At 34.4% G+C, this 23,074-nt stretch overlaps 1 protein-coding gene across 1 annotated transcript in view; it reads right to left on the bottom strand.

The window, feature by feature from the left end:
- NAALADL2 (N-acetylated alpha-linked acidic dipeptidase like 2) overlaps nucleotides 1-23,074 on the bottom strand; it is a 1,059,167-nt gene that overhangs the window by 555,794 nt on the left and 480,299 nt on the right. The window contains exon 5 of the mRNA XM_057545762.1: nucleotides 12,804-12,954. Within this exon, the coding sequence (XP_057401745.1) occupies nucleotides 12,804-12,954 (151 nt within the window). The remainder of the gene's footprint in view (nucleotides 1-12,803; nucleotides 12,955-23,074) is intronic.

The following is a 23,074-nucleotide window of genomic DNA, read 5'->3' as shown; positions in this document are numbered from 1 at the left end:
AAAGATGTTCAACATCACTAATCATCAGGGAAATGCAAATCAAAACCACAATGTGAAATCACCTCACATCTGTTAGAATGGCTATTATCAAAAAGAAAATAAATAATAAGGGTTGATGAGAATGTGGAGAAAAAGCAACTCTCATACACTGTTGGTGGGAATGAAAACTGATTCAGCCACTACAGGAAACAGTATGGATGTTCCTCAAAAAGTTAAGAATATGACTACCATCTGATCCAGCATTCTCATTTCTGTATATCTATCAAAAGGCAACAAAACATTATCTTGAAAAGAGATCTGTTGCAGATGTTGCAAGTAATGTTGCAGCATTATTTACAATAGCCAAATTATAAAAACCACGTAAGTTTCAGTAAACAGATGAATGGATAATAAATAGTGTTGAGGAAAAAAAAAAGAGAGACTGTTATTTATTTTATGTTGCCTTTATCATTTGGCAGTGAATGTAAAAACAGACTATATTGACCTTTATAATTTCATATCTGACATTAGTTATACCAATGATATTTTCTCTAAAAAAGCTTAATTTTGGGGGCTTCCCTGGTGGCGCAGTGGTTGGGAGTCTGCCTGCCGATGCAGGGGACACGGGTTCAAGCCCTGGTCTGGGAAGATCCCACATGCCGCGGAGCGGCTGGGCCCGTGAGCCACAATTACTGAGCCTGCGCGTCTGGAGCTTGTGCTCCGCAACAAGAGAGGCCGCGATGGTGGGAGGCCCGCGCATCGCGATGAGGAGTGGCCCCCGCTTGCCGCGACTGGAGAAAGCCCTCGCACAGAAACGAAGACCCAACACAGCCATAAATAAATAAATAAAAATTAAAAAAAAAAAAAAAAGCTTAATTTTGTCAATAGCAAAATCTCCTCATACTGTAGTTTATAGGCTCTGACCACAGCAGATAAAAAAGCATGAAAACTGGCTGGAAAAAGTAAAATTAATTGTGTCGATCAGCATGATTAATTATTTCTCAGGTTTATTCCTTTTCTTTTATATCTACTATTGCTCAGCTACTGACAAGTTCCTTGAAAAGGTGGGTTGTACTCAGGATAATAACAATTTAAATCTTTGAGGAAGCTAATCTGATTATTCTATTTTACAATTTAAACCTATTAAATTAAAAGGTTAATAAAGTTTGGAAAATGACAAGTTCTGAATATATTCCACTAAAATAATCCACATAAATTTGTGGTTGAAAAAGTAAAATTCAAATAACTAATTCTTTGGTTAGTTGATTAACTGTTCAATTTATTTATTTTATAATATGCAATTTCCATTTTTATAGGTAAGTGTAAAAAACTGTACTCTGGAAGACAACTGGTAATTGCATATGATTTAATCTAAATTTGTTCTGAGGTTATACTGATATAGTCTAAACCTACAGGTACATTTTATAATTTTACTGTTTTATATTTCACCTTCAACATTACCCCCCAAGCATATGGCGAATGTATGAGAAAAACGAAGTCAAACTTTGTTCATCATTAAGTTTGAATCATACCAAACTGCAAATCTTATTTGCCTAAGTTGTATAGTGGATGCCAAATCATATAGTGGAATTCCATTACGTTAGAAGTTAGATAACCTTGTATTTAAGTGCTGGTTATGTTAGTCAAGTCACATTGATTAAGGCTCAGTTTCTTTAAAGATCAGCAAATAAGCTGAAGTGGGGCCAGTAAAAGCTGTCTTGTTAAAAGATCTTATAAGATAAAATGCTAAAAACATGTAAAACTAATTTTATTGTTGTTTCAATTAACTTCTTATATGCATTGTGACGGAATATATTTGTAAATCATTTTTTTAAAGCAGTGGACTTTATCCTCTTAGAATCACCACCAATTTTTGTGAAAACTTTGATTCTTAAAGCAAACAAACAAAAAACCTGATTGTCTCTACTGACAGAGTATTTGTTTAATTTAAAATAGAAAGCTCCTTATACAATAATCAGTAAAGAACATTCTGAGCAACTAATATACTACATGGCAGACTGATTTCCTAAGAATAATAATCACTCAAAAATGTCTCTGAAGACTATAATCCTAGACATTTCAAAAATCAATTGGAAATTTTCAATTTTTTGGAACCAAGAAATACAAGAAAACTTATATTACCAAAATTATATTTCAAAATGAAATTTAGATTTTTTTTAAAAGGAGTAGTTTGAATTTAAACTATCTACTTTTTAAATATGTTGCAAATTAAACTTTCTGAAAAAGAATCACATTGTTTAATAATGAGCCACTCTTTAAATTGATCTAAGAATCATGTTGAATAATACTTCATGTAAATAGGAAGACTTTAGGACATATTCAAGAACCACCAGTTACAGTAAAATAGTAAGAATACAGACATTTTTTATTTTTTCCCAACCAAGTGACAAGGTATTTCACGCTGTGAGTATCTAACACTCTGCTTTGACAACTAGGCGCATATTTATATTTTCTGCTATTCTAGTTCAACATTGTCTCAGTTGATTTAGTGCCAACTCAAGTCAGTCTTTCAATATTTGTCCAGGTACCTGGACCAAGAACACCTGGTGAAGACTTGTCACAAATTACAGAAATATTCTTTATTCTTTGAATGGTTTTGGTTGGCAGAGGCGATGTTGAACAGACAGGAGGTAAACAACACACGGATCCACTGAATTGTAACACTGGGAATATTAAATAAACTGTGTTGTTTGATACACTTCACTAGAGTAAAATGACTGAAACGATTTTCCTCTCCAGAATTTAAAACAAAAAGAAAAACGAAACAAAAACAAAACAGGATTATAACAAATAAAGAACAGGACACAGACATAAGGCTTTAAATCAGGATGGATTTTAGGAAATAGGGTATAATGAGAATCAAGTCTAAGCCAAGATAAAAAATATCTTGGGTTTCAATTAAGTAGTAGTCCAGAGATTAGCCAGGAAGTTATCTGGAGATGATACTAAATTTAAAATCAACTCTGTAACCTACAGAGTTTTCAGAAGATATATTATTAAGGGAAATAATATGGAAACAAAAGGATTTCTAACTCCTAATACTATTTCTAGGCCTTCAGATGTCAGACAATCTTAATACTTAGAAATTGGCATAGGATTTCCTTTTCTGTGTTTCAACATAGTAAAAATAGAATACTACTTAATGATATCAATTTCTCACTTCTTTATTTTAATGCTCACCCCATAGTTTTTGATCCCCTCTTTGTTTTGAGCCTTACCTTATGTACCCAATTAGTGATTTTAAGCCAAGCACATCTTTGATTATAACTGATCACAGGTATTTTAATAATAACCAGTTACTGTAAATGTCAGTTTTTATGCCCCATTTATCTGAGTCCCTAGATAACATGATCAAGTTTCTTATGCCTCAATTTTGAGAATAAAATTGTGCTATTTATACCCTAAAGCCTCTTAGGATTCTAAAATTATATGGTTCCAGGGAACAGGGTTTGCTTGGATCATAGTTGAATGTATTAAAACACTCCTGGCAAGTTGGTGGAAGAAGTTATGATAAAGTCTGATAGTTTGAACATTTTGTCTTTGAAATATTTGATAAATTATCAGAGGAATTAAGAGACTAGATTACACTTCTGATATCCTAATATCTTAAATGGAATTTCAAAGCTTTTTCAATCAGTGCAATCTCTGCTACTCTGAGTGGTAAAAGAGATGTGAGAGAATTGACAGAAGCATTTAGGGAGAAAAACTGTGTGTAAGTATGTATACATACTTTTTTAAAAGGAGTTTTAATTAGGTTAATTAAAATTAGCATATAGCCAAGGATCAGAATCATCACACAAGCAGCCATGGACCTAGAGATTATCATGTTAAGTGAAGTAAGTAAGACAGAGAAAGACAAAAATCATATGATATCACTTATATGTGGAACCTAATAAAAAATGATACAAATGAACTTATTTACAAAACAAAACAGACTCACAGATATGGAAATCATACTTATGGTTACCAAAGAGGAAACTTGGGGGGAAGTGATAAATAAGGAGATTGGGACTGACATATACACACTACTACATATAAAATAGATAACTAACAAGGACCTACTGTATAGCACAGGGAACTCTACTCAATATTCTGTATATGGGAAAAGAATCTGAAAAAGAACAGATATATCTCTACATATCTATATAGAGATATATATGTATGTATAACTGACTCACTCTGCTGTACACCTGAAACGAACACAACATTGTAAATCAACTATACTCCAATTAAAAGTTAAAAATAAAAGAGAATAACTTATTCACTCAACAAATATTCACTAACAGCCCACTGAGTACAAAAAATTGGGTTGAGGATCAGGAATACATATGTTCCTCCGTCCTGATTGGTGTGGAGGCAGCAATACAAGATGCTGAAAGAACAGTAACATGAGGTCACAAAGTTTAGGTCAGTAGCCCCAGTGGTCCAACTCAGATGTGGTAGATAAAGAATAGTAAAGGTCCTCTAGCTCAGTGGCTCTCAAAATTTAGCTGCATCAGAACTACCTGAAGAATCTGTCAGAACACAGATGGCTGGGCCCCTTCCTCAGAGTTTCTATCTAAGTATAAGGTGGAGGCCAGAATTTTGCATCTCCTTACAAACAATCTTGTGAGATACGTATTAGTATAATCCTCCTTTTTATTGTGAAGAGAATAAGGCTCAGAGTAGTTAATTAACGTGCCAAATGAAGCTAAAGTCTCATTCTCGTAAAAAGAGTGATGAATTCTTTTCTGTGTTATACGGACAAAGATTACTTTAAAACTTTTTACTCTTTTCTCTGATTCTATAATAATCAAGAACTATTTGGATATGCAACAAGACTTACTGAGCTACCTTACAAGAAGACCATGTGTTTCTTTGAACAACTTATTTGGATCATGCATTGTGGAAGAGTGCATTGACATTCTTGTTTAAAAAAAAAAACAACAAACTACTTAAACCTATACAAAAATTGTGGCATGCTTCCCAGCAACAAAAGGGAATGAACTACTGATACCTGCAACCATTAATAAATATCACAGACATTATTCTGAGCAAAACAATCTGCACACAAAGAATATATACTTCATGTTTCCATTTTTATAAAATTTAAAAATATTTTACCATGAAAATCTTGAGACTGGTGGTTAGCTAGGTTTGGTGTTGGGGAATTATTCTGAAGTGACTCAGAGAACTTCTGGAGGTGATGGGAATGTTCTAATATTAAATATGAATGGAGAGTACATGGCTGTATCCTTTTGTCAATTAAGATATATCTATTTCAATTTACGTAAATTCTATTTGAAAAAATAAGTGGTGCTATGGAGTGTGAGGGGATATACAGACAAAACAAAAATGGTAGAATAATTGATGAAGCTGGTTGAGGTATATGGAGGGTTAACTGTACTATTCTCTTTATTTCATATGTATTAAACAAACAAAAGAGAGGGTTCAAAACAGCAGTATGGGAAGATCCTGAACTCACCTCCTCCTCCCAGAGATACAACAAATCTACAACTACATATGGAATAAATCCCATGGTAAGGGACCTGAAAACTGGATGAACAGAGCCTCCACAACAAAGGGTAAATGGACAGCTTTGAGATGAGTAGGAAAGGTAGAGATATGATCTCATCAAGGACAAAACCACACCATCTCAGAAAACCACAATTAGGAAGAATCACAAAGATATGGATCTTTAACCTGAGGAGCAAGGGATTGAGCGCCATATCAGTCATCCCAGCCCCTAGATCCTGCACAGGAGAAAGAAGCTCCCAAAACATCTGACTTTGAAAACCAATGGGATATATATCCAGGAAAACCACAGAACTGCAGGGAATGAAAAACCTCTTCTTAAAGTGCTTGCACACAGACTCGACCTGAAAATCAGCACAAAACATATGGTCTATAGGTGAAGGTGACCCACTTCCTAATCTTAAAGTTTCTGTCAGAGAGAAACTAGCTGGGATACTCACTGGGGACTGAGATACTGGCAGAAGCCATTTTGTGATCTCAGGCTACTTTGATAATGCCAGCACTGAAGGGCAGCATTTTGGAATTCTCCCTATAAACTGTTAGAGACAGTGGGCATGGCCCCACTGAGAGCTCTGCGTACCCCAGCACCTAAGTCAGGCCTAACAAACAACTGAGCAAGAGTCCTGCTTACCAGTGTCCAGCAGAAGCCACAACCAGACCCTGCAGCCAGTCCAAGGGCAAATCCCACCTGACAGTATGCCACAGCAGCCATGACTGGGCTCCACCACAGGAAGAAGACACACAGAGTTCACATAGGGAAAACCCCTTGAGCATCTGGCTCTGGTGGCCAGGGAGGATTGCACATCTGAGCCCCACAGGACATCTCCTAAATAGGGTCACTCCTTAAGTCTGGGAGAGATAGTTATTAACTAATACATAAAAACAGAGAATTAGACAAATTGAGGAGACAGAGAAATATGTTCAAAATGAAAGAATAAGACAAAACATCAGAAAAACAACTAAAGGAAACAGAGATAAGCAATCTACCTGATAAAGATTTAAAAGTAATGGTCAAGAAAGATGCTTCACTGAACATGGGAGAACAATGGATGAATACAATGAAGCCTTCAACAAAGAGACAGAAAATATAAGAAAATACCAACAGAAGTTATAATGGAACAGAAGAATTCACTAGAGGGGTTAAACAGCAGATAAAAGAACAAATCACTAAGCTGGAAGACAAAACAATGGAGCTCACTCAGACAGAGCTGCAAAATGAAAGAGGAATTTTAAAAAGTGAAAATACCTTAAGGGACCTTTGCAACAACATTGAGCAGAATGACATTTATATTATAGGGGTCCCAGAAGGAAAAGAGAGAAAAAAAGGGCCAGAAAAATTATTCGAGGGAATAGTGGCTGAAAACTTCTCTAATCTGGGGAAGAAAACAGACATCAGGTCCAGAAAGCCCAGAGAGTTCCAAACAAGATGAAGCCAAAGAGACACATATGAAGACATATTACAATTAAAATGGTAAATGTTAAGGATAAAGAGAGAATCCTAAAAGCAGCAAGAGAACACAACTTGTTACATACAAGGAAAATCCCATAAGAGTATCTGCAGATTTTTCAGCAGGAACCTTACAGGCCAGAAAGGAGTGGCATGACATATCCATCATGTGGAACGGAAAAGTCCTCTAACCCAGAATTCTCTACCCAACAAAGTTATCATTCAGAATTAAAGGAGAGATCAAGGCTTTCCCTTGATCTCTAAAGGACTTCATCACCACTAAACGGGCCCTGAAAGAAATACTAAAGGGATTTGTTTAAGCTGAAAAAAAATGGCATTAGTTAATAATAAGAAAATATACTAAAGAAAAAAATCTTATTGGAAAAGGTAAATATACAATAAAGGTAGTAAAAAATCACTTATAAAGCAAACATAAAGATCACAAGAAAAAGTAGAAAAATTAACTAAAATTATAATACTTAGTTAAGGAATGCATAAAATAAAGTGATGTAAAATGTATCATCAAAAATATAAAATGTGTGTGTGTGGTGGGGGGAAGTAAAAAGACAAAATTTTGGAATGTGTTCAAATTTAAGTAGCTACCAACTTAAAACAGGCAACACTCAAGAATGTTATATGTGAACCTCAGAGAAACCACAAGGAAAAAATTTATAGTAAATACACAAAGGAAAACAAGAAAGAAATCTAAATATAACACTAAAGAAAATCACCAATACACAAGGAAAGAGACAAAAAGAAAGAGAAAAAAACATAAAACAACAAAATGGCAATAAGTACATACCCATCAATAATCACTTTATATGTAAATAAACTAAAGCAGCCAATCAAAAGACAGAGTGTCAGAATGGATAAAAAAACAAGACCCATTTATTTACTGCCTATAAGAGACTCATTTCATAAGAAAGGACACACACAGACAGAAAGGGAAGGAATGGAAAAATGTATTCCATGCAAATGGAAATGAAAAGAAAGCTGGAGTAGCTATACTCATATTAGACAAAAATAAACTTTAAAACAAAGACTGTAAGAAAAGACAAAGAAGAGTGTTACATGATGATAAACAGGTCAATCCAGCAGGAAGATACAACATTTATAAATGTATATGCACCCAACAGAGGAGCACCAAGATATAAAAGCAAATATTAATGGACTTAAAGGGAGAATTTGAAAGCAATGCAATAATAGTAGGGGACTTTTTAACAACCTACTTACATCAATGGATACACCATCCAGACAAAAAAAATCAACAAGGAAACATCAAATTTAAACAACACATTGGACCAGAGAGACTTAATACCTATAGAGCATTACATCCAAAAGCAAGAGAATATGCATTCTTCTTAAGTACACATGAAACATTTTCCTGGATAGATCACATGTTAGGTCGCAAAATGAGTCTCAATAAATTCAAGAAAAATCTTCTCCAACCACAATGGTATGAAACTAGAAATCTATCATGAGAAAAAAAAAAAAAGGAAAAACCACAAAAATGTGGAGATTAAAAATATGTTACTGAACAACCAAGGGGTCTTTGGAGAAATCAAAAAAATACCTACAGACAAATCAAAACAGAAATATGACATAGCAAAATCTATGGGATGCAGCAAAAATTATTCTAAGAGGGAAGTTCATAATAATGAAACAACAACAAAAAATTCCCAAATAAACAATCTAACTTTACACATAAAAGACCTAGAAAAAGAAGAATAAATGAAGCCCACAATTAGCAGAAGGAAGGGAATAATAAAGATCAGATGGAAATAAATGAAAGAGAGACTTAAAAAAAATGGGAAAGATAAATGAAACTAAGAGCTAGTGATTTGAAATGATAAAATCGTCAAAACTTTAGCTAGACTAACCAAGAGAAAAAGAGAGGACTCAAATAAATAAAATCATAAATGAAAGAGAAGTTACAAATGTAACCACATAAATGTGAAGGATCAAATGAGACTACTACAAATAATTATATGCCAACAGTTTGACAACTTAAAAGAAATGGATAAATTCCTAGAAACATAAAATCTTCCAAGACTGAATCATGAAGAAATAGAACATCTGAACAGACCAATTACTAGTAAGGAGATTGAAACAGGAATCACAAATCTCACAACAAACAAAAGCTGAGGACCAGATGGCTTCACTGGCAAACTCTACAAAACACCCAAAGAAGATTTAATACCTATTCTTCTCTCAAAGTTAACACAAAATGTTCACAGATGACTTAATACTTTTCTTCCAAAAAAATTGAGGAGGAGGGAAACCTTCCAAAGCACTTTACAAAGCCAGCATTACCCTGATATTAAAACCAGACAAGGACACCACAAAAAAGGAAATTTGCATGCCACTATCACTAATAACCACAGATACAAACCTCAATGAACTATTAGCAAATCAAATCCAACAATACATTAAAAATTGTATATCATGATCAAGTGTGATTTATTCCAGGGAAGCAAGGATGATTCAACATCTATAAAACAATCCATGTGATACATCACATTAACAAAATGAAGGATCAAAATCATATGATCATCTCAACAGATGCAGAAAAAGCATTTGACAAAATACAACCCTCATTTAACTGTCAATAAAGTGGGTATAGAGGGAATATACCTCAACATAGTGAAGGTCATATATAACAATTTTACAGATAATAACATACTCAAAGATGAAAAACTGACAGCTTTTCCTCTAAAATCAGGAACAAGACAAGGATGCCCACTCTTGCCACTTTTATTCAACATGGTATTGAAACTCCTAGCCACAGCAATTAGGCAAGAAAAGACACTCAAATCTGGACACAGAAAAAAAACTGTCACTATTTGCAGATGATATTATATTATACATAGAAAACCCTGAATACCTCACCAAAAAGATGTGAGAACTAGTAAATAAATTCAGTAAAGCTACAGGATACAAAATCAATATACAGAAATCTGTGGCATTTCTATACACTAATAAACTATCAGAAAGAGAGGTTAACAATCCCATTTACAATTACATCAAAAGAATAAAATACCTAGGAATAAATTTAACCAAGTAGGTCAAGTAGTTGTACACTGAAAACTGTAAGATATTGATGAAACAAAAAGACATATAAATGAAAAAATATTCTGTGCTCATGGATTGGAATAATTAATATTGTTAAGATGCCCATATTACATAAAGCAATCTACAGCTTCAATGCAATTTCTATCAAAATTCCAATGACATATTTCACAGAAATAGAACAAATAATTCTAAAATTTCCATGAAAAACAAAAAACCCTGAATAGCCAAAACAAACTTGAGAAAGAAGGACAAAGCTGGAGGTATCATGTGTCCTGATTTCAAACTATACCACCAAGCTATGGCAGTCAAAATAGTATGGTACTGGCACAAAAACATACACAGACATCAATGGAACAAAACTGAGAACCCAGAAATAAACCCATACATATATAGACTATTAAGTTACAACAAAGGAGCAAAGAACATACAATGGGGAAAGGATAGTCTCTTTCATAAATGGTGTTGGGAAAACTGAACACCCACATGCAGAAGAATGAAACTAGACCACTTCTTACACCATACACAAAAATTAACTCAAAATGCATTAAGGATTTGAATGTAAGACCTGAAACCATACAATTCCTTAGAGAAAATGTTGGTGGTAATCTCATTGACATCAATCTTAAAATTTTTTTTTTTTTTTGTGTGGATCTGACTCTAAAAGTAAAGGAAACAAAAGCAAAAATAAACAAATGGGACAATGTTAAACTAGAAAGATACTGCACGTGAAGGAAACCATCATCAAAATGAAAAGGCAGGGCTTCCCTGGTGGCGCAGTGGTTGAGAGTCTGCCTGCCGGTGCAGGGGACACGGGTTCGAGCCCTGGTCTGGGAAGATCCCACATGCCGCGGAGCAACTGGGCCCGTGAGCCACAACTGCTGAGCCTGAGCGTCTGGAGCCTCTGCTCCGCAACAAGAGAGGCCGCGATAGTGACAGGCCTGCGCACCGCGATGAAGGGTGGCCCCCACTCGCCGCAACTGGAGAAAGCCCTCACACAAAAACGAAGACCCAACACAGCCAAAAATAAACATAATAAATAAATAATAAATAAAAATTTAAAAAAAAAAAAAATGAAAAGGCAACCTACTGAATGGGAGAAGATTTTTGTAAACCATATATCTGATAAGGGGTTAATATTCAAAATATATAAAGGACCCATACAACACAACAATAAAAAACTAAACAAACCAATTCAAAAAATGGGCAGAGAGTCTGAATAGACATTTTTCCAAAGAAGACGTACATAATATTAGAGGATGCTGGGATAAAGATATAAGGATTCTATACATACTATATTTGCAACGTTTTTGTAAGTTGAAATTATTTCAAAATAAAAAATTAAATTAATTAAAAAAGAAACAAACATTCTGAGATTCTCAAGACACTGGCCAGCACTTTGCTAGATATGACTGAATTCTACTTTTATTAAATGACCGGAGCCAAAAATATATAAAGATTAACTGTTGCCAACGGGGCAACTTACCACTTAAGCAGAGTATTCATAAAGTATCTGCTTTTCAGTAGCATTGCAGACCACTGATTTGCCATACAGAGTTAGCTGCCATGTGCAACCTCCTGATGCTGAGACATCACAGCCCAAGGCAATTAAAGCATTTGCAAATGAGAGAGCTCAACTGATATTTTTGGCGATGCCTGAGAATTGTAGATGGATACCTACTAATTTTAATTTCAAAATTGTAATTAAGAGAGAGTGGACTGTACAAAGTACAGATCAATGAGGTCCCAGTGAAAATTCTTACATGGATTATTAAAGGGGTACTTTAAAAGACAAAGCAGTACTCAGTAGACCAACAAAATTCATAAATTATAGTCATATTTGACTCAGTTTACTTTCTTCTTGGAAAAAGTTATTAATTGTTTGGTAATGTTAATATATATAAAGGATAGTTAGACTTAAGTAAGATATTAGTCTTTTGTAATATCTTGTTGAAAACAAGGAAAAATATTGATGGAACACATGGATAATTACATGAATTTTTTGTTAGCTTAATTCCTGACTGAAGTATCATGGTTAATGGGTTAGTATCACAATGGAAGGAGGTCCAAAGAGCTTTTCCTCTGCCAAGTCTGTTTAAAAAGAATATTTGTCAATGACACATTAGACAGAGAATCAATGGTACAGTGAGCACCTGCCAAAATCACAGTTGTTTTTTTTTTATCTTTGCCACATGATTCCCACTATAATGAACACAGCTTGCTGGGAAAGAAAAGGATGTTTGATGCAAAATAACCATGTCTATGCTGCCAGTGGCTGGACAAACCAATGAGATCCTTCTTTTAGGGAGCCAGACAATTTGATTGTGTCAACTCCATTCCTCTCCAGCATCGTTTCCCAATGTTTTAGTCACCTGACTTGAGCACATATACCCCTCGACTCTGGACTTAAAGTTGTAACAACAACTCCAAAGCAGCAGACATTTCATGCTTCTAGGTATGTGCACATGCTTTCCACCTACATAGAGTACTCGACCCACATGGTGTTAATTTATCTTATCAGTCAATCAATAATAACACATAAAATGTTTTCCCTTGTTATTGAGACAAAAATGTATTGCAGGCTTTTTAGCAAGCTTTATTCCAACAAATGGGTAGTCTACAATTTTGGGAAGATAAAACATTCACTTTTAAAAATACGGAGTGCTAAGAATTCTTCAACTTTACTATCCTTTGATTACTTTAGGTAGCATGTACTTATAAATTACAACCTTGTAGTGCTTACAAGGATAATAAGGATTAATAATGAACTTACCAATACTTGGATAACCAGGTGTAGAAGGGTCTCCTCCTGGATTCAGTGACACCATGAAGGTATCATAGCTAAGATTTGCAGTCTTCGGTAAATCACAAGGATCAATATACAGAAGGACACCTCCAAATCCAGCCTTTTCCAATAAAGAAAGCTAAAAGAGGAGAACAAATTATTAAAAATGTCCTCATATACATTTTTAGTTCATATACGGACACTTCATAAATGTGACTACAATTAGATGACTCTTTTTTCTGTTATTTTTTTCTTTTAAAATAAGTAGAAACTTCCGATTTTCTCATTATCAAAGCCCAGACAGAGAGTTATCCTACTGGCCTCTTCCTTTTTCCTCTGTTCAACAATATTTAAGCTGCATTCTTATAATGTTTATATTTGATTTCAGTTGTCTGCATTTGGAATTTCTTCATTTTTTAATTGTCCAAGTAGATTTGGAAGTTTTCACTTTCATGAGATTAATAAAAATCTACCACATACAAAGTTCCATTGTGAAAGGAGAGCTGTTCTGACCATTATTATATTCTTCCCTAGAGCAGAAGACATCCAACAGTATTTTGATTTATTTTCTCCAGAGCTGAGACTGCCACTCCAGTTGTTAAAATGTTGAAATCTTTCACACTGTTTGGCAAACAGCCACTGTTCTGAACCACCTGAGGGCCCCCACTAGTCACCCTGGTCTCTGCCCTGGATGTCCCAGTCAGACACCTAAGATAGAGCAACTAATGGGATATACACAACAAAGTAGTGGGCCTCCTTCTAAATGGTCAGTTCCTGCTTTGTCTCTGTCATTAAATACTTTGAAAATATCCCGATTACCTCTATGAACCTACTTAATGCAAAGGTTCCGCTCTGTTCTTCAGTAAGTACAAATAGAGAAGTATGATGGGGCAGATGAACTTGACATCCCAGGTTCTCTTTGTTTTAACTTATTAAATTAATTTTGGCGGGTAAAGATCTTATTCATCTTAGTGTGACTTACATGATTTGAAAAATAATAATCATGATTTGTTAATCCTATTTGTTTCCCATGAGAGAGGAAAAGTATAATAATTAGGCGGTACTAGGGAATAACGGAGACTATGAGTAAGAGTCATATTTAGTATAGGCAATTGCTGCTCATTGTGCGACTCTAGTTAACACCTATACTTCACTTCCCAGTTACTGCTTATGTTGTTTACTGAGTTTTATAGTGGACTAAGCAAGGCAGCAACTGTGTCCCAGACTGGACCACTCCATGAGAGTAGGAATCATGCTTACATTTTGTAGCACTGTACATACACCTTGCACATAGCAGGCACATAGTAGGCATTTAAGAATATTATTAAATGAAAGAACAAATGACACAGATGCTGATATGGCACAACAGCTACCCTTAAAGAAAAGAGAGCTCTGAGAAAATATTTAGGATGTACTTCAACTGGAAAAATAAAACATATAATTGTAAATATTACACAACTTTAACTACATACACGAAATAACATGTAGAAAAATAAAAACTGACGCTTGATATAAGTATGCTATGTTAATTGCATCTTTTCAGCTCCTTTAAAACTGTTCTGTATTTTTCCATTTTTAAACAAGTAATGAACAAGTATGGATTTTTATAATAAGAAAAAAAACCTAACACTGAGAACCTAAGCTAAGTATAATGAACTCCCATGTATACCTTCTATAAGAAACCACTCTGATCAGACTTCTGTCTTTTTTTTCCCCATCAATGTTTTAATGAAGATAGGGAAAGGATTCAGGGAGAGAGGAGGAATGAGAGACAGAAAAAAAGAGAAAATAATATGTGAATAAAGGGCAAGATTTAAGACTGATGCTCCAAATGCAGAGACTGAAGTCCTTAGGGAGGGTTTCTAATGTTTGGATGCTGAAATTGCTATTCTCAAAAAGAATGATCAATGGAATGATTTTCAATGTTCTGCTTACTATAGGAGAATATATCAAGAAAAAAAGATGAACTTCTCTAAAAAGCAATTTTTAAAATATTAAAAAAAAAATTTTTATTACTAAAGCAATTTGTGATATTTAGCGAGAAAGAGATACACGTCAACAAAACAAAACAAAACAAAAAAGCAAAAGGCAATCCCATTACCTTACCTGTCAAGAGGTTGCAAATGTTAACATGTTGGTGTTTCTAGATCCTTTTACTGGGGCTTATGCACATTCACACATATATTTACAAAATAAAACTAACTATGATAAATACTATTTTGCAATCTTTATTTTTCACTTAACAGTATATACTAAACATTTGTCCATGTTAATAAGTACACTTTTGTATCATTTTAATACCTATATACTGTGTATGATTAATATAAATAATATTATATAAAAAGGCCATCAAATGTTATGTAACCAACCCCTGACTGTTAATCAAATTATTTAAAAAAATTTATATTACATTGGAACAAAATTCCTTATATCTAAATCATTGCACAAATATCTATTTTAATGAAGTATAGATTCACAGGTCGAATTTCTAAGTCAAAGTATTCCTTTTCTTATGATTTTTTTTGTAAACTAATTTCCATTTAGAAAAGCTATAAAAAGTTATAGTCTTACCTGTAGTATATGTACCTGTTTCCCCTCATTATCACCAACATTGAATATTATTACTTTTCAAAAGATATTTGTCAATCTGCCCAAAATTTATTTCTCCAAAGATTTTTAATTATTAATGAAGTTAAAGTTATTTTTGCTTGTGATTTTGGCAACTGTATATTTTCTTCTGAGAATTACCTGCTCGTGAAAAACTATTTTTACAATTCCTGGGCCATGTATCCATTTGTAACTATATAATGAGTGTCGCTGTTATGCAGGTAATATGCTGGCATTGGGATATGAAGGTAAGTAGGACAAGGTCTTTGCTCTTAGGATGCTGAATTTACCAGTGGAATGACGAACAGTTTTCATCTTGAGTGCTAACTCCAATTAACTGACAATGAATGGACGTCGGGAGAAGGATTGTGAGGGTAGATTCAGGGTCAGTGGAAAGTGAATCTATGAGAGATCACTGCTTTGGACAAAGAAAGGGAAGTGATGATCAACAAATTTTTTTTTTTTTTAATTTGCTGATACTGCTTTAGTGGAAGTCAAAATAGCTTCAAAAGTATCTTCTAAAAAGGTAACTATGATAATAATTTATTTAATGTTTATGAAACCTAGTGGTTAAATTTATCTTAGTCAAAAATAAAATGCTAAAGTTGCATGTTTTGTCTCTTCTGACTGTATTTGGTAATATGCTGAGACCCCTTTTATAAGGAATATGTACCATGATATGTTTCTATTCCTAATGGCCGATAATGAAGCAATGTGGTTTAACAGAATACTATCTTTGGCCAGACTTGATTACCTCCCTACACCTCTGAAGAGACAGCTTTATATACGAGCTGACCCCCTCTTCCCATCCTCTGCCTATAACAGTTGGACCTGAGGTGGACACCTCTTCAACATTGTCACATCTGGTTCCTGATGCCACCCCTCACTGACCATCATAGAGCTCTTAAATAAGTAGTTTAATTCAGTGACTCAATTTCAGGAATTGTCTATTGCCAATGACACTGGCAACAGAAGAAACTGCTTACATGACATCAAATTTTTAAAATGTTCCTTTGCATTGTTAACATTGCATTTTGAACTTGATGAGGTGGAGGTTGCCTAAAATGCTCAAAAGACTTTGTATTCTGGTGAGATTACATTTTAAAAAATACTTCCAAAGGCAAGCCAAGGCCAAAAAGATGAAGCCAGCTGTCATTGGGTTGTCTGATTGCAGACTGTCCCTGGGTGCACAGGTGAAAGTTATTAGCTCTGCCTAGGACCTCTCACAGCTTGAGACCTAGACTGACGATTATACTAGGGGTCTAATACATGAAAAGAGACGGCAAGTGTAAGGCCAGATTCCCTATATTAAACTTCAACTGTCCTTTGCTTCTCTTTCTTAAGTATATATGTGATAAGTTTGGGGTTCTTTGTCATACTTACCACCTTGTAAACTAAGACAACATTTGATACAAGTAGGACCAATCAGGACTTGGAATGGACACACCAAAAATGAGTCAGGCAGATGGTGTTGGGCCTGAGTGTTGTGTGCTCAAGGAGAAGCAGGCCACAGCCACTGGCTAGTGTGGTGCACTGACCCACAAGGCTGTATTGCCCTGGAGGGGCACCATTTCCTAATTCACACAAAGCACCATATGAGCAAATGGCTTCTCTGTTCAGAATCAATTTTCTGACATGTGCGAACTAGTCTTTTCAGAATGTAGAAACCATGAGCCTTGCCAAGGAAACTGGCAACTAAAAAGGAGTGGGAATTCAGAGAAAACAAAGATGAGAATGGGCAAGAGAGGGAATGGCACGCACAGACCTCAAGTCCAGCTGTATGCCTTTCTCTTGGATTGGGTGAGATTTTCCTCCCTTTCTCTGAGGGTGCTTCAGTTATTTGCAAATAAATCAATCCATAACCAAGACAAATGAAAAAGCATGAGACTTTTCATTTGATGGTACTGGATTTTGGTACCAACGCTGACACTAAATAGCTATGTGACAACTCATATAGTTTTTCCAGGCCTTTGTTTCACCATCCATAAAATGCAAGGATTGAACAACATTAGCCTCAAAGACCCATTCTGTTCTCAATTTAAAAAACATGTAGTCTAATTCTTTGATTTTAAAATTGTTTAAGGAGACATTTAGTGTACTTTTAAATATATTGTCACATGTGAAATTTGCTTTTAAACTATTGGTCAGGGATACCCTCCCCCAAAATAACACACTTTCTATGATTAATAAAGATTTTTCAGGTAGTTTTTATGATGTGATTTCATATAATATATAGTATGAATATTTTAATTTTGCATTAAACTTCTGTTAGGGACAGAATATAGGGAAAACAAAAACACTTAGAATCTGTACATTGAAACTCTTCTGAGTTACTGAATTGATTCTTCCTTTTCAGTATAAATTCAGTACTAATTTAAATATAGTACACTGTGAAGTGTTAATTTCATCTTTCAAAACTATTTTACAGTGTTTATACCCCAAAACATATATGACAATTGTAATAAATCACGCAGAGTTAAATGAATAATATTTCAATGCAGCTATCAACCTTCTGTCTAAATTGGAAATATTTCTACTCTACTCTAATAAGTACTTCAACGAATATTTTATTTCTAGGAGAGAAGTTAAATATTGCATAAATTTACTGACTATGTTTATTCAAAATGTCCACCAGTGATAATTACTAGTCTCCACATATCTAAGGATTGCTCCTCCTCCTCAAAAAAAATCACAGTATGTTTCCATGAACATAGGAATCATTAAACCAGCATCCTACTCACATGCCTCCCGCCCTCTTTTGTTTAACTCAAAGAACCACTAAGTGCTGAGCCGACATGATTCTTAAGTTTTTATGGGTGCTAAAATCTCAATAGGCATGAGGTATCTGAGATAGTTGCTAGACTAGTAACCAAGAAATGGTCCTTAGTAACCCCGAGACACTTTTCTGTTTCTATACAGAGTCAGTCAACTCCCTTCAAGCTATGCCATGGCTTCACATCACCTGAAATACTTCTAATGCCCCCAGTCTCCAAAGTGAAATTTTATTAGTATTATTTTTTTTTATCCCCAGTAATTAAAAAGGATTTGATGGATAACTTTAGTAGCACTAGATTATGACCTGCTTGAAGACAGTAACCTTATAGCTTCATTTTATATCCCTAGTGCCTAGTATAGTGCATGGCAACAAATGATTTTTCTATTGTTGGGTTAATGAATAAACTAGTGTATGTACCAATGAATGAATGAATGAAAAACATAGTGTATACAGGTACAAGTGTATTACATGAATGTTATTTTGCTCTACTGTTCACATCCACTGGCTGGAAAACTTATGCAATAAATTTTGTTGTGACATCTTACATGTGTTCATTAGAATGTGAGATAAGTATTAAGCCAGCTTGTTTCTGAAATAAAAATAAACATGTTCAACTAAGTGTGTTGTCTTTTTATACTTCTGTAAAAATACATATTAAAATAGGTCTATTTTTTTTGATTTTTGTTTTATTTTGTTTTGTATGATGTTTTGTTATCTAAGAATAGCGATAAAGAGCGGAAACTAGCCCCCAGGGATTTGAACGTGTGGATTTGTCTTATTGACAGGGTCTTGGAGATAAAATGTCTTTGACCAAGAAATATGATCTCATATTTCTTGCTGTGAACCATATTAATATATTTTTCCTTGTGTATAATATATAAAGCTATCTGTTGCCAAATAATCACCTCTGAAATAAATGGTACTACAAATCTGTGGGCAGAACACAACAATCTTACTGAACAAACCTTACAAAATGAAAAGCTCCTTGGGAATTACTCATTCACGGGTAGTAGCCTGGCACCTGAAAATGGTCCAACATAGGTTTATATTCCCATTGCCTTGGACAGACAGCACATGTGAACTGGATGGCTGCATGGTATTCAGATATTCAGGAAACAATCATTTAAAGAAAAATCAAAGCCAGGGACAGTAAAAGAGAAAGGACCCTTCTCTGATTCCTACAACTTAACTTCTGTACTTAACCAACATCTACTCTTACTTTCAACCAAAACGCCTTTCCTGTTTCAGGAGGATGCTGTTGCTATTGTCATTTAGACAATCCACTCCTTCAGTGTCCAACAAGGGAATACTGGCTGAATTCCACAGTTACGCTCTAATCCATTTTCAGATGCCCCCAAGTTGTTGACTCACCCTTTTGAACCCACTGAATGTGAGCCTTGCTCTTTATTTTCACTGGTCACAATGCAGGAGATCCCTGAACTACCACCTGATATCAAGAACCAAAGGAGAAAGCTTGTGGTTTTCTCTGTAATTTAGCCTCTTCAAAACATTGGCTCAGTATTAGAACCATGCCTCTGGCCTCCATAGCCTAGAAAAGTTTCCTGAGCCTTCATGTGGAAAACGAGAACAAATATAACGTAACGAGACAAACTTGGTTTTACAGATAAAATTAACGCCTATTGTTATGGGCTGAGTTGTGTCTCCCTAAGATTCATATGTTTAAGTCCTAACCCCCAGCACACCTCAGAATGTGACTACATTTGAAAATAGGGCCTTTAAAGAGGTAACTAAGGTTAAATGAGGTCATATGGGTGGGCTCTAATCCAATGCAACTAGTGTCCTTATAAGAAGAGGGAAAGACATCAGAGGTCTGTGTACATAGAGAAAAAGCACATGAGAACACAGCAAGAAGGTGGCAATCAGCAAGCCAAGAAGAGAGGCCTCAGGAGAAACTGAACCTGTCAACACCTTCATCTTAAATTTTCAGCTTCCAGAACTACGAGAAAATAAATCTGTGTTTAAGCCACCCAGCCAGGAGTATTTTGTTATAGCAGCCCTAACAAATTAATACATTCACATATGATAAATATCTGTCAAACTTTATATAAAGATTCAGGAAAATCATGTGATTAGAATCTAGGTCTTCTGAGTCATCTTCAGGCCAAATCATCAAGTATTAATTATACATCTACTAAAAGCCAGATACTGTCTCACAAATTATTTGCTGATTTTTATTCAAAGCATTTGATATAAGTCATTTCAATTCCCATTATATAGTTGCTGAAACTGTGATTCAGGAAGGTAAAGAGCTTGGCCTGGGGTCAGAGCTAATAAGTGGTAATGCCAGGGATCAAACGAGAGTTTTCTGAATTCAAGCCTAGCGATCTTTCCACTAAAGCGCAACTTTTCTTTAAATTATACATCCATCCTTTACAAAGACAAATAGACTAGCCAAAGGGTGAATTTATAAAACACATCAGATGCTTCTTGCTGTGATCTGCTTTCTGAGAAGATACTAAAATCAATACTGTGTGAATTGTATGACTGTTTATTTAGAATGCTAAGAAGACCTGGATTTTTACAAAGTGCCATAATGGGAATTAATATGTATTAAAACAACAGAATGTGGACATTTTAGATTGAAGATTCATGGCTATAATAACAGAAAAATAAAAATACACTTTTAAAAACCATGAACTAACATTTCATAGTACATTCTTACTCATTTAAATTAAATAGTTCTGGAACATGTGAAAAATAAAAACATTGAACACATAATATGTGATCATTTCTTAAGCAGATATTTTGACTTCAGAGCTCAAATTTTATGTTGTTCTTTCTTCTTGAAATTGTTTTCCTTATTAATAGGTTTGTTGTTTGGTCCTTTAATTATGTATTGTATCATTAGTATGCCATTAAAGAGATTTGTAAGATTCCTGTTTGCTTTGTTATATTTTGGAAGTAAACTCATCTTTCTTTGTCAAAAAAAAAAAAAAAAACTATTATAGTGAGGAATATTCACTGTAATCAGACTGAGTATATCTGAGGCATAATCACAGCATTCTTTTTTGATTTCACTGAACACCTTTACTTGGATTTTAAATTGCTTTACTTGATGTATCCAAAGTTATTTAAATAATTCTAGTGAGATTAATAAGAAGCAATGAACCTCTGCTTTTGTAAAGAAAAAACCTGAAGTTATTCAGAAAGTTAAGCCTGTTGTCAGAATTCTAAAAAGAGTCCTCAACTTTTATCACTAGATTACAGGGGAGGGAAAGAAGGAGGGAAGAAGGGAGGGAAGGAAAGAAGGAAGGGAGGAAGGGAGGAAGGGAGGAAGGGAGGAAGGGAGGAAGGGAGGAAGGGAGGAAGGGAGGGAGGGAGGGAAGGTGTCCTATTTTATAAGGTATTCTCATGCGTATATTTTTGTGCTTTAAATTAATATCTCATTGTGGCCTATAGGATTATTCTTATTTCACAAATGAAGTAATCATGAGATAAAGATGATTATATCAAGATCACATAGTTAATCACAGATTTCAGACTAAACGAATGTGTCCTCATAGTTTATTTTCCTGTGCTTCTCCCATTAAACCATATTGCTTTCAAATAATGAAAAAAATTGTGACTCTGCATTTTTTTTGTTTTTTAAAGTTCATATTACATTATTTGACAGCCTTTGCAATGTCTGCTGCATGGAAGAAGTCTAAATATTAAAAAAAGTCTTTTAAAATATGATGTTATTTTTCCAACTATAGCTTCAAAATATTGAGGAGAATGCTATAATTTATTTTCCCACTCCTCATTTTTCCTATCCATTGTGGATCCACCTATGCAGTATAGATCCATTGCTCCAGGTTCTAGGTTGAGAATACAATGATAGAGTGGGGACCAGCAAGCATTAACCTAAATCGCTTTATTTTTAGGGAGAGGAAACACAGTGGCCTGGGGTATTTTCCTCTACATAGGTGGTTCATGAACTGAAAACACTAAAGGGCATTTGTCCTTATCAATTTCTCTAACATGATTTCATTACTGATATCCAATATTAAGAAGAAAATATACAATTGTTACTAGTAAATATGTTGCTGATATTACCAACTGCATGTACATCTCTTTCCCCCTGTAGACGTGCTGTTGCTTTTCATGTTCAAAAGAAATGGAGAAGAATACTAACACTATATATATTTAGAAATGAAGTCATAAAGACATAAGCTTCTGACTTACAAACTTAATATTTTTTGTGCTTATATATGTGAATACATGAAAGAGGAAGAGACAGGCAGTGGAGAGAGAGAGCATAGTCTCACATAACCACATGCATGAATCTCTGAGATTATGCAATTTTCTAGTTGAATAAACAAGATCAAGAAAAAAGTTAGAGCTCTTCACATCATTTAGTCTTTGAAAATGTACTATTTTTTAAAAAAATTTAATATACACTACAAATGTTCTTAACTAAGAGCATATTCAACTAAAGCCATAATGAATAGAGATAAACCCATGTATAATACATAATAAAGATAAAATATTTCTACAAGTGAATCTATATACAAAACAGAAACAGACTCAGACATAAAAAACAAACTTATGGTTACCAAAGGGGAGTGGGGGGGGAAGGGACAAATTAGGAGTATGGGATTGACAGACATGAACTATACATAAAATAGATAAGCAAGAAGGATTTACTGCAAAACACAGGGAATTATATTCAACATCTTGTAATAACCTATAATGCAAGGTAATAAAAAAAACTTAATCACTATGTTGTATGTGTGAAACTAACACAATACTGTAAATCAACTATACTTCAATAAAAAATATTTCTAAAGATATCTCAGAAATTATTATGTTTACTGACAATTTTCTGATGTTTCAATGTGTTGATATTAATCAATATTTAATATTCTTATTTCTA

This window comes from Balaenoptera acutorostrata, chromosome 4, assembly GCF_949987535.1.
Source record: "Balaenoptera acutorostrata chromosome 4, mBalAcu1.1, whole genome shotgun sequence".
NCBI classification, from domain to species: domain Eukaryota; kingdom Metazoa; phylum Chordata; class Mammalia; order Artiodactyla; family Balaenopteridae; genus Balaenoptera; species Balaenoptera acutorostrata.
Note: the sequence above shows the minus strand (reverse complement) of the source record. Positions and strands in the feature narration are given on the sequence as shown.